The sequence below is a fragment of the Pagrus major genome, chromosome 7, assembly GCF_040436345.1.
Source record: "Pagrus major chromosome 7, Pma_NU_1.0".
Classification (NCBI taxonomy): Eukaryota; Metazoa; Chordata; class Actinopteri; order Spariformes; family Sparidae; genus Pagrus; species Pagrus major.
Genome location: NC_133221.1, coordinates 32,063,341 through 32,077,114, shown reverse-complemented (window position 1 = coordinate 32,077,114; position 13,774 = coordinate 32,063,341). Strand labels below are relative to the sequence as shown.

Here is a 13,774-nt window from a genome sequence, read left to right as displayed (position 1 = left end):
ATAAAAGGGCAAGTTTAAAAAAAAAAAATAAACAAAAATGTACTATATACAATATACAAAAAACAATTAAGTACTATATACAATAAAATGTTTAAGCAGTTATAAAATGAAATAAAATACTGAGGTAAATAAAATAAATGCTGAGGTATCGAGGAGTAAAGTGGAACATAAGGTGCAAAAGAATAAGGTGCAGTTTTATTTACAGTAATAACAATTTAACTACAGTAGTAATAATTTAAGATTATTTGTGTGTTTTGGAGTGAGCGTTGTAAAGCCTGATGGCAACAGGTAGGAATGATTTCCTGTGCCGTTCCTTAAGGCAGCAGGGTTGAATGAGTCTGTTGCTGAAGCTGCTCTTAAGCTTGTCCAGAGTTTTAGTGTAAGCATTCTAACATTTGCTAATTAGCAACCAAACACAAAGTGCAGCCGATAGGAATGTCATTAGTTGTGCAAGTATATGGTCATATTAGAGAAAATAAGATTTTCACCTGATAATGATGTTATTTGAGGTTAAAGTTATTCAAATTCATCCTGAAGGGAACATGAATGTTTACCAAAAGTCATGATAATCCATCCAATAGATTTTTAGACATTTCACTCCAAACCACTAAGCATGAAAGGGGACCACAGATGTCTGTGCACAATTTTGTGTCAACCGTCTCATAGATATTTAAAAAGAGTGTGAGCAGATGTGATCCCCTGGCTAGGGTTAGTCGGCTGAGGTCAGGGGATCATCAAAGTCAGTATGTGTTGAGGTGTTTGGGTTGTGGACTGACTGAAAGACATTGACATGCATAGAGCCATGCTTCTAGGCTAAAACATTTCACTGTTCTTTTTATAGGATTTGGTGACAATAGCACAAATACAGAATATCACCAGCCTTATCCGTTCAGTACTTTCCTCAGGTCTGATCATATGCTCTGGTATGCAAATCACCAAGCAACAAAGACACACTACAAGTGACTGCCTATGTGTTATCAAGACACACTGACCTCTACCCCTACACTAGTCATTACTTTACTGCCCTACCCAGAGTTCTTTGCAAAGCGGACCAAGCCCTCAGTCTCTGCAATGTGCCCCATTCCAATATGATGTGCGTAAGTTGTAACATCGACACCAGAACCTCCCTGATTTTTTACCACCAAATCTATTCTAAAAGAAACATCTTAAATATTAAACAGGGCGATAAAAATGATACAAGTACATGCCTCTGTTTTATGCTTTCATCCACTGGAGCCATGCTCCGTGATCCCTCTGGATCCAGTTTGTTTTCATTTCAGGCAAGGCTAGTTTCACTGCACTTACAGTAAAAGTCAGATAACAGATCAATACCAAAGTTTATTTTGGTCAGGAGACATTAAGAGGGATAGGATGTTTAGGCCAAGTCTCAAATCCATCCTCAGCTCTTCAGTTCTTTGCTTAAGTTTTTTATGTTCAGAAAGAAGATTTCAGCTTCCATCCTCAGTCCTCTAATAGTTTATGAGTAGGAGACATGAAGAGAATAAGCACTGAACTGAGGAAGGTGTTGCTGATATGTTGCTATGGATTAGAGCTCAGTCATCACATATCATAGGGTGGCTGCTGCTCAGAGTTTGGCCAGGTGGTGGGAAATGGGAGCCATCAACCAGTCATGTACCTCACAGCTTCTCCCTGTATTTATGTTGCGGTTTCTTCTCATCCGCAGTTGTTTTGCACACAGCAGCCTCTCTACCCTCCAGCGCCTATTTCCTTCTCGTACTTTAACCATCATCGTTTTTCCATCAAGCACTGCTGAAAGAGCCGACAGGGAGAGAGGGAGAGAGAGAAAGTGGGTGAGAGATATAAGTAACACAGCAGTGCCCTGACCTCCAGGCCTCTCTGGTCACACTGTGGGCGTTGTATACTCAAAGGTTTACCCTTTTTCATGGAGACAAAATGAAAACAAACCAAGCGCTGACGAAGTGAGAAAGTAACATTCTGAAACCTTCTCAGTCTGCATGAGGTGTTTTTCTACTGTCTGACAGGCTCTTTGGAAAAACAGATAAGCACTGAACCTACTGCTTGACCGTCTGTCTGTGTGTCTGTATGTCTGTCCTTCTATCACATATGCCAGAGTCATATATAGAGACTCCTTCTGGTTTGGCCAACTGCAGCCCTGATCTCCATTCAGCTGCCTGACCATCCACCTCCCATATTCACAGTTTGGAGTCCAGTGGATGCTGCAGTCAACATTAAGCTTCTTCTCCGTTGATCTCATTTGGCCAAACTGTCTCTATGTAGGGCTCTGCCTGCCTGTGCCTGTCAGTATATTTGCACTGAACTGTCTGTGTTTCTTTTGAGCTCATGCCGCTTCTTTTCCTCTGTTTGGGCTTGGGGGAAGGGTGCATGGACCAACTGCTATGGCAAAGGAATGTGTTTACGCACGCATACACCATAGATAGCATAATCCACCTTGAAGTATACTCATAGATCTCACTCTGGTGTGTGTGTGTGTGTGTGTGTGTGTGTGTGTGTGTGTGTGTGTGTGTGTGTGTGTGAGACAGAAAGAGAGCGTTCGTGACAAAGATCTGATTCAGCATGACCTGGCTGCCTCTCTATGTGTGACAGGGCTGACGCCCGAGCTTCGCTCTGGCCTTTGAACCAATCACCTTTTGTTTCCAGTAATCTAACCAATCACATACTGTTCTAACCTGCTGATTCTCTGTGATGTCACCTTTCCGTTTTGCAAGACTTGTTTTTTTTCTATCCTGCAGCAACTTCATCATCAGCATCGTCATCATTTCAATCACTCTGCTGTCCTCTGTCCCTCGCTGCTGCATGGCTGCAGTACATTTGGATGCGTGTGTGTGTGCATTGAGATGCTGACAGACTAATTCACTAGCTGTCAATGTGTTTGAGTGTGTGAACCAGATTTCTTTAACAAACCCATGACTGAAAGCTGCCTGATGCATGTGGACCAACCTCTAAGCCACAGAATGTGGAGACAACTCAACTGTGGTTTCACTCAGTTGCTCTGCTGCTGCATGCGTGTTTATGTGTGTTTGTTTGTTTGTGTGTGGGTGTGTGGTCACTGCTATAGGTTCTTAGCAATTTCTTATTTTATTAAACATGAAACTAACACTCACCATTCCTGCTTCTTTTCCATGTGTGCCTAACAACCACCCTCATCTGTGTATATGTGCATGCATGTGATCCAGTGTGCTGAGGTATGAGTGTTTTCCCCACACATACTATATCATCCCCTGACACACACACACACACACACGTGAGTATGATGTAAAGTGTGTGCAGCTTTTTCAGTCTTTGTGATGTGGCTACTCGTCTTGTGAGGTCTGATTGGTGTGTGAGAACTGACAAAAACATGTGTCATTAGCCAAGTCATTTGGAAACACTTCTTTTTTTTTCTTTTTTTTAAAACTTTTGTCTCTTGTAGACACACAGGATCAGGTGGGCACTCTGTTGATACTGAATTAGTCAGCATATTTGTGTTCTCTTTCTGAAATAAAAATCATAAATGTTATTATAAATATATTTTTTAAGTTGTTTTGTTTATCCATTACCATATAAATTTCCTTGTACAAAGTGGTCTTGCCTATGTGTGCATGTTAATTTTCTCACACGATAAAGCATTAAAAATGATTGCAACAATTTGTTCATTAATCATATAATCCTTAATGTGAGGGATACACTCTTAAAGGAACAGTTCAACCTAAAATGTAAACTTCAGTCATCATCTCCTCCCCCCATGCTGATGGAAAGTCAGGTGAAGTTTCGTAGTCCACCAAACATTTCTGGAGCTTCACAGCAAAACAGCGTCGCAGCATTCTGCTAAACAACTGAAGCAGCAGAGACTTGTTTAAAAAATGTGAAAAACATCTTAAAAAAAACATAAAATGGCTCCACACAGCTCGTCTGGGGCTTCAGGAGACTTGGATTACAGAAGACGAGCTGTATGGAGCCATTTGATGTTTTTAAGGTTGTTTTTCACATTTTAAAACAAGTCTCCACCTACTTCAGTTGTCTCAGAGAATGCTGCAACTCTGTTTTGCTGTGAAGCTCCAGAAATGTTTTGTGGACTACGAGACTTCACCTGACTTTCCATCAGCACGAAGGGAGGAGATGATGACTAAGTTTTCATTTTTGGTGAACTTTTCTTTTAACTTGTGTTTCTTAACTTTGCCTCCTTGGCATTTAGACTTGCCAGTTACTTGAAGAAATAGTATGAACTGAGCTGTGTATTTGCTTTCATGCAGAGAGTTTCCTAAGCTATTCAACAAGCTGACGAGTAGTTCAGACAGAGTTTACACCAATCAGAGGAATTACGGGAAGTAGAAAAGCGCTGCTACTGTGGTGCCATCTCCCTTTGGTGTCCGCAAATTTGAACGCAAGCTTTGCCTGGGCGTACAAAGGACCAAGAATATTATAATTATCATTACAGGTATTAATGATTGACTAATATTATAATTATTGTAATTTTGACCCTCTATGAGTGACCTGTAGTTTTCATTTATTTGAGACACAAATCGGCAGCTGGACTGTACCAGTGCCTTAGACCATGCTCTGGGTGAAAATTCGATTCCAATTGGCTGCAGGGTGTCAGTTAACTTCTGATATATGGACGCCTATGGAGCAGTGAGACTGTCTGCTATAGCCTGTATCTAATCTGCATATTTTATTTACAACAAATAAAACCTTCAGTGCATCATCCTCTGAACACCACACCACCACCTTCACTACACAAGCTGAAAGTACTATAGGCTGCAGCCGACAGTACATCAGTATTTTGATCACAAAACACATAAAAAAAAAAAATTCAAGGCCTTGATTTTTTTTTCTTTGGTGAATGACCATGATATAAGCGGAATAATGTTGGAGTCCATTATTGCGATCATAGTCACCTCATTGGGCATTATCCCTTACTTAATGCTCCCTTATTGATGACAGGACTTCAGGAAGTCATTAGTCTCAGCCCTGTACATAAATCAAATAAAATCAAATCAATTTTATTTATATAGCCCAAAATCACAATTACATTGCCTCAATGGGCTTTACAATCTGTACAGTCAATGACATCCTCTGTCCTTAGACCCTCAGGAAGAGCCTCAGAGGAGGGATCCCTCTCCCAGGACTAACAGACATACAATACATGTCGCATGTACAGAAAAGAACAACAAAATCCCAGTTTACAAGTTGCATTGATATCATGAACGTCTGTAAAACCTCAACTGGCTGTTTTTACCCCTCGATTTTTGTACAGATTAAACAAACAAGATATAACATGATAATTACTTAGCTTCGAGGTGCTGGCAGGTGGATTTTGTTACTTTCTGACACAGCCAAACTAGCTGTTTCCCCTGCCCGCCTTCTAACCTAACTCTCTGCAGAATAAGCATATTTCCCAAAATATTCCTTTCAGCTTTGGATGCACCCGTTTCAGTTAAATCCAACCAATAAGATTATTTTAAGCTTTCAGAGCAGCTCTGAGTCAAGACACTTTGATATATTAATTTACATTTATGTTTTTTTTTTTGCATACAGTAATTATTTATATATCACCAAAAGACGTCATCTTGTTCAAACTTTGACAGAAGCCACCTGGCCCTGAGTGTCAGTCACTCTGTTCATTTGCTCGAGGACACAGGTCTGTCTGCCTCCGGGTCTCCCTTGTCTCTTGTTTCGCTTTTATATGTTTGACCTTCTCCTCTTTTTCTTGTGGTCCCTCCCTCATCTCTCTTGCTTTCGGCAGATGCGAGTAGTGAAAGCATTCCGTAGTTCACTGTACGAGGGCCGGGAGAAACCAGAATCCCGCAACTCCATCCACAACTTCATGGCCCACCCGGAGTTCCTCATCAACGACCTCATCCACAACATCCCGCTGATCGACGACACTGATGTGGATGACGAATCAGAGCTCAGCAGATACCAGCACCTGCACCCGGCCCTCCGCAAGCCGCCGCCCCCTCCCACCCAGCCGACCCGCACCCGCCCCACCCGCCCCTACCGCCAATACAGCCTCCCTGTGACCCCGTGCAACCGAAACAACAACAACAACAGCAGCAGCAGCAGCAGCATCAGTTCAGCAGTCACCCACTGCAACAAAAACAGCACCAACGCATTTACCCCCAGCAACCGGAGCCCCCATCAGCATCACCGCCACCAACACCAACACCACCATAACCATTATGGCAGGGACAGACCAGTGAAACCCTCTGCCCCTCACCTGGCGCATCTCTACTGCGTGGAGACTTCCTTATAACTGAGCTGAACGTGGGTTGTGGGGAGAGGAGAAGAGGAACAGAGTCTTGGGGAGGGGGAGGAAAGGGGAGCGGAAGAGAGGGCTGAGGACTCACTCATAACATTTCCATCCACTCTTCCTTACAACAAGCTAACAGGAGGGAGTGAAGGACAAGGGAGGTACAGGAGGGAGTGGACAATGGCTGGAGACTTCTGCTCACAACTCCCTAAGAACATTGCTCCTTTCCCTCCCTTTGCCCTTGCTCCTGCCCTCTCAGTCTGACCCCCTGACACCACCACCCCCGCCTGCCTCCATCCTCGAACCCACCACCCCGTCTGTCGCCCACCCCTGAAGAACCACCCTGCCCTGCCTGACCTCATGCACACTCATCACACACGCACAGGTCTGCTCTCGCTGCTTTGACGTGAGCGGTGGTGGGTCGGGGAGGGAGGGGGGGAGACGGACATAAAAAAAACACACAAAAAAAGACAACACATCCCTCAATTCTTCAGTAGAAGCGGGCCATGTTAGGGCCAGAGGTTGACTCACTCTGTTTCTATTGGTGTTCATCATCAGTGTTGTCACTACCCACCTACCTGCCATGGCACCATAGTCACCACCACCATTATTGATCTGGCTACAATCTACGGCCACTTGAAATCACCAGTTTGCTTGCGATATAAGTGAAACGCTTTGTTAAAGCTTTAACTAGACTTCCATCAATTCCATCCTCTGATTCATTTCTTTCTTAACATAATGGTGCTCATTCATTTCTTTCTTCTACATTGGTTTATTTCTTTTCTCTCTCTGAAATTTCACATTTGTCATATTTTCTTTTTTTCATTCTTCTCTCTCTTTCAATGTATGTATGTGTATTGTCTTGTCTCTTCTGAAAAAAACAAACAAAAACATAAGAAAAACAGAAATTGCAAACAAAGATACTGTTCATTTAAACCTAATAGTAAACAGAATGGCTGCAAAAAACAACTATAGGAGGGGGGATATATATATATATATATATATATATATATATATATATATATATATATATATATATATATATATATATATATATATATATATATATATATATATATATATATATTTAATTTGAATGTTTGGGAAGCGACAACACAGAACTTGTTATTTTCATCACTGTTCTTTCTCCGGGCCAACCTGCCCAGTCTTTGAATGGCGCCCCATAAGCCACATGACCTGTTATATGTAATACTGTCACCCTGCTGTGAGATGATACAGTGTGTGGGATCTCACATTAATTGTGATGTATACATGTATACATAGATTAGCCCCATACAGGACAAACTACAGCCTCCTGCCATGTTGGTGAATTGATGAATATGTATGGTTAATATCTATGGACACCACCCAAGGCAAACTCATGGGTGGCGCCCTCTTCCAGTCTCTTCATTTCTGTAACATGTTCCATCATCTTCTCTTCTGCTGTTCCTCAGTCCATTTTCTTATTTCCTTTTTTCACTTTGTCTTCTCACCTCATCCGTTATGGTCGTCTGTGTGTGTGTGTGTGTGTGTGTGTGTGTGTGTGTGTGTGTGTGTCAGCTTTTTTGAAAAAAAGCTGAACGCTTGTGAAGCATTAACCCTTTAAATGCCATCAAACACACAATGCACAGGCGATGGCCCTTTAACAATAATGCACACTCACAACGAACCTGCTATGTGTCCTGCTGTATCAGTGCCCTGTCCGTTAGAGTTGTGGACAAAGAGATTGATTCATTTGGACTGCTGAATGACAACAAAGAAAACACTTTTGAAGTTGAAAAGCAACCAACCACTCAAGCAATCAGGCCCATGTCTAATGTCAGTGTTCAGTTTTAGCTGTAGGCCCAAAGTCCGCTCACATCTATCAGGTACGACCAATGAGAGCTTATGTGTTATGTGCTTGTGTCAAATACTGTGCATTCCCCTTCATCACGATGTGCAATTTGTTGATTGGGATGTCTTAAAGAAATGGTTGACATTTTGGAAAATACACTTACTGGCTTTCTTGCCAATTTCATGTCTGTTTGCTAAAGACACTACAGTCTGCAGCACGTTAGCTCATACCACTTTTACACCAAAACTAACGTGCATATGAAGCCTTTTTAAACTTAAAAATAGTGATTTACTCCTTTCACATTGCAAGGAGACAAGTTTGCTTTTTGTTTTTTTGTTTTTTTTCTGTCTTGTATGGGTTTTTTGTCCAGTGTCAAAGGGGTACTATCTTAGCATGCAGACTGGAAACAGGCGCAAATAGTCAGCCTGGCTCTCTCAAATGTAAAAAACCCCATCCACCAGCACCTCCATAGCTCACTAGTTTACATATTATATCTTGTTTGTTTCATCTGCGCTAAAACAGGGTCTGTGTAGGTCTTCATAGGTCTTAAAACGCATTGAATTCAGTTTGATCAGTCAAAGGTTAACACTAATCAAATATTATCATTTAACTCTCTGCAAGAAAGCCAATACGTACACAAATATTTAGCTTTTGCTTTATCATGTGTAAGCTGTCCAGTGTAAAAGAGCATAACACACTGCATAAGCACACCCCAGCAAAAGAAAAAGAAGATCATTTGGACAGCCACCCATGTGTCGACAGGTACAGTGCTCATGATATTACATTCCACCGTCACCTCGTCCAACTCCACCTCAACATTCCATGGAACATACATTCCAAACAACTGCATCACATTCCAGACCGGGTGTGAGAGTGTCCTCCTGTATCCCATGTTGCACTAGGTGTGGGTGAATCGCTGACTTCATGTTGCCTCGGAGCGTGACTGCAATGCTAACCTGGACCCCCCCCTCCCACCATCTCTCTCCCTTCCATCCTCCTCCCCTCAGTTATCCCCTATTGACTTCCCTGAGTTGTCAACTGGTTCCACCGCCAGTGAGAAGCAAGGGCAGACAATATGCAACAGACTGCCATGTCAACAGCTGTACCCAGATGTAGGATTACAAACAGAAATGAGAACACATGCAAACACATGAGAACCTGTCTGTCCTGCTCGTTCTGTTTCAGGATGCATGCAGGGCTCTCTGGGAACACCCTTACCTGTACAGAACTCTGTCTTCTTGAATGCTCATCATCATCGCCACCACCCTAACCGACCTATCGGGAGGGGGCGGGTGGTGACATTGTATTGGTCTGTCTGTTTTGAAGCATGCATTTGGTATCATTATTGTCACTCTTTATGTGTTGGTAAATCATTTAGGCTACTGTCACTACTGTGTGCTATGATCTCTTCACATCTCCTCTTTTCCTCTCTCTCTCTCTCTCTCTCTCTCTCTCTCACACACACACACACACACACACACACACACACACACACACACACATTCATATCCTGTTCAAGTCTAACCTATTCTATTTCAGCACCTCTTAGCACAGCTCTAAATGCTTTCTGCGGTATGCAACAACACATAGACTCACACGTATACATACACAGCAAACAACAGGTGATTAATCTACAGTGGTGTAAATTTGACTGTCCAGTTCCAACCATCTCTGTCCATCCGTCCAGCCATGTTACATCATGATGTTGTGAGACAGTTTCACAGAAGGCAAAACACAATGTGAAAAAGAATATATTTATCAAAATTATAAATTGTACAACTGCACCACTTCTGTACAGACCGCCCAAATGTGCACATGTGCATCATTAATTTACAGGTACTATGTTCCTGTTACACTTTTTTAAGTTTTTTTTTATTTCTTTCTTTTAATCCTATTGTTTTTTGTAAAGAGAGGAACAACAAAATGGAAGCGCTTGTATGTTATTATTATTATTATTATTATTATTATTATTATTATTGATTTTCTCCACCGGTGCTCCCACTGATGGAAAAGGACAGTTGCACATTCTCCTGAGCATATTCTGAGGGCTGTGTTTTCTGTCCACTGAACAGCCCTTGAAGTGTGCAGAGGTGTGGAGATGCTTATAGTCTCTTTAGACCAGAGACACCACTCTGTAAATAGGAAACAGGAGATACAAATGTACCTCATTATGATCTAAAGGACTGGACAAAGTGGGGACCCGGGGAGGATAGAGAACTGGAAGGTGATGCAGAGCTAGAGAGTGCAGAAGTGCAGTGCGTCCAAGCATTGTTTAGGCTGCTCTTTTAGATCTACAAGTTTTTACTGCCATGTTACGATGGAAAGAACTTGACGTTTTACATTATTCATTATACATAGTGTTGTAAATAATGTGTGTGGAATGGTCCCCCTTCTTGCACAACGCAGTGCTGTTCTGCAGACAGAAAATGCAGCCTTAACTGTGCTGATATGAAAAAGACCAAAAAAAGAAGAAAAAAAACATAAAGACTATTGAATATATTAAAGAGTTACCTGCCTGTTATTTAAGCGAATAAATATCTATATATGAGAAAGAACACACCTGTATACTGTAGACTAAATCTGTATGGAAATCTAAGAGAATTTAATGGGAATTAAGTCCAACACCTTTTGTCTGTATGAAAGAAAAAATACATCGAAGTATTCTACAATAATAACTTTGACAAAGTCTGTGTGGTCCTGTGTTGTTTTTTCACAATATTGCAAGAATGTGCATGTTACATGATGAACCTCTGAAAAAGTCACACTTGACCTGTTGCTTTGAAAGAGATGCAGCATTCGCTCTCATCAAAATGCCTCACAGGTAACTGAAATATTCAATGAACCTGACCTTAAACTGAAACTGTAATATCAAACAGAGCCACGAGAACAGATAGTACTAATGCAAACATTGATTTTGTTAATCCATGAAAATGACGTATCTTCAAGTGAAAATCACTCTCCCTCAAACAACCATTTGTGGGCCGTAGCAATACACGTGTTATGGTGAAGGTGCAAAGCCAAAAGTTTCCTCCGTTGGACAGCGACATACAGACATTTTGCTCAAGCAAAATAAGGGGGCATTCACCCCCTTAATTCTCTATTCCTACCCCAATGTTCCTGTGATGGGAATTCTGTAGAGCTGGTGGACTTGTGGTTATGAAGAAGATGCCAGGAGACCCAATGTCTTAAGAAGCAGTGTTTATTTACAGACAGTAATCCATTTAACCTATCGCTGGATGTCCATGTTGACTTAAGAGTGACCTGGGTCAAACCATATGCTGTACTCTTTTTGGGCTGACGCACATGCATTTTGTACTGAGACAGAATAATCAGTCAAACTTTGGTTTCCACAGGGCTTGTTTACTTCAGTCTTATCAAAGACAGCTACACTGAGCTCAGAGACACAGAAGGTCACTAGCTAAGAAGGAAAATGACCACATTACCACAACACCATTTGTGACACAGAAATTCATAATGTAGGGGGTGTGGCTAGCATGCTATGGAGTAGTCTTGTTTCAGTGTGGCTCCACCCTAACCTTATTTTTTTAAAAAAATCCCCCTCAAACTTTATTCTGTTCACTTACTCCACTCGTCAAGCGTCAGGCGACATTATGACTAAGCCCAAACCAAACAAATCTCTGGAAAAGACAGAGGAAACACTTGAAGACGTCAAACTAGCAAATGTGGCTAGCAAGAAGCTACTAGCAGTGAGCCCAGGTGAAGCTAGCTCAGGAACCTCGCACATGGAGACAAGCCCCTCTACAGCAGATTTGATGAGTGCAATCACTGCCCTGATTCACTGCCATTTCAGCCATTATGACTGTCATGCAAAATACTCTGTCAACAGTGACAATGAAGATACGCGACATTGCGAATAAAGTGAACTCACATGACTACGAGCTAGCTACTCTGGAGTGCAAGACTCACCGGGGCGGTTGTAATGAGCAGCGCAAGAAATCTGCAGACCTCGAGACGCCAAAACATCAGGATTATCAGGGTTGCGGAAGGGATGGAGAAAGGAAAGCCAAACGAGTTTATGTCTAAACTGATTCAATCATTGCTGGGGGCTGATCATTTCTCAGGTGAAGTGTTGGTTGACAGGTTGCATCGCTCTGTTGACCCTAAATTGGCTGAGGGCGGACGCCCTTGTCCCTTTATCGTCACACTGCACTGCTACTAAAACTGTGAAATCATTATAAAGCTTGCCGCTCAGAAAGCTCCACTACTACCTTACAACGGGGCAAAAGTTCTAACCGCTGAGGTGCTTACCCGAAGCAGGGAATTTGATGAGGTCCGCAAGAGATGCAGGGCGACCGACCGTCACTATATCTCCCTCTATCCGGCTTGATTTAAGGTCACAGTGGATGGCATATCATGCTAATTTTGGAGCAAAGGTCAGGAGAGTAGCAATTCTATTTATGAAGAACATCCCATTTATTCAGACTATAACTACAGTGGATCCTGATTGTAAATATTTTAATTGTGGCAGGCCATCGTAACGCTAAACCAGTGACCCTAGTTAACATTTACGGCCCTAACTTTGACTGTCCACAGTTCAGAGAGAGATCATACAAATGTCATAATCGCTGGGGATATGAACTGCATCCTTGACACTATCTTTGAAAAGGCCTTAAAGCTGAGGTTGGTAATTCTGTTCAGGAAAGCTGTTCAGGAAAGCAGAGGAAGCAAAACGTGAAAAAGAAAGAGGTACAGTAACGTCAATGTGATGAAGTGAATGAAACTAATAGTTTAATGCATCGTAGTTACTGTTGTTGGAGCAGAGTGTTAGCTTGCTCGCTGACTTCGGACGGTAGTAGCATTGTTTAATAATCAGTAAATAGCTGAGTCGATGTAAGTTAATGTTACTCCACCTTAAACTCATCAGGGACATTTGGAAAGTTAACGTCACCTGTTCAGGTGTTATTTTAACCTGCTGGCTGTGTTTTCCTGCTTGTATGTCAGTTAAAATGCTCTGAGTTTTCCATCCACTTTATAAGTAATAGGGCAGTTGTAAGACTTTGGTTTATTGTGTCACAGTTTATGTTTGTTAAAGTGTATTACTGTTAATACTACTTTCCCATATCATTCATAGGCTATATATATATACACATACATACATATACACACACACACACACACACATATATACATACATATACACACACACACACATATATATATACACATACATACATACATACATACATATATACATATATATATACATATATATATATATATATACATACATACATACATACATACATACATACATACATATATATATATATATATATATATATATATATACATACATACATATACATATATACATACACATATATACATATATATACATATATATACACATATATATATATATACACATATATATATACATACATACATACATATATATACACATATATATATATATACACATATATATATACATACATATATATATATATACATACATTATATATATATATATACATACATATATATTATATATATATATATATATATATATATATATATATATATATATATACATACATACATACATACATACATACACATACATATATATATATATATATATATATATATATATATATAAAAATGTCACTGCACTTTACTGCTTTTTGCACTCAGGTTAGACTGAATTGCATTGCAATGACGATATAGCTGAATGAATCTCATCG

General features: G+C 40.8%; 1 protein-coding gene across 1 annotated transcript in view; it reads left to right on the top strand.

Annotated features, from left to right (window-relative positions):
• atp2b3b (ATPase plasma membrane Ca2+ transporting 3b) overlaps positions 1-6,235 on the top strand; it is a 76,939-nt gene extending 70,704 nt beyond the window's left edge. The window contains 1 exon segment of the mRNA XM_073470051.1: positions 5,726-6,235. Within this exon segment, the coding sequence (XP_073326152.1) occupies positions 5,726-6,235 (510 nt within the window).
• The last annotated feature ends 7,539 nt before the right edge of the window (positions 6,236-13,774 follow it).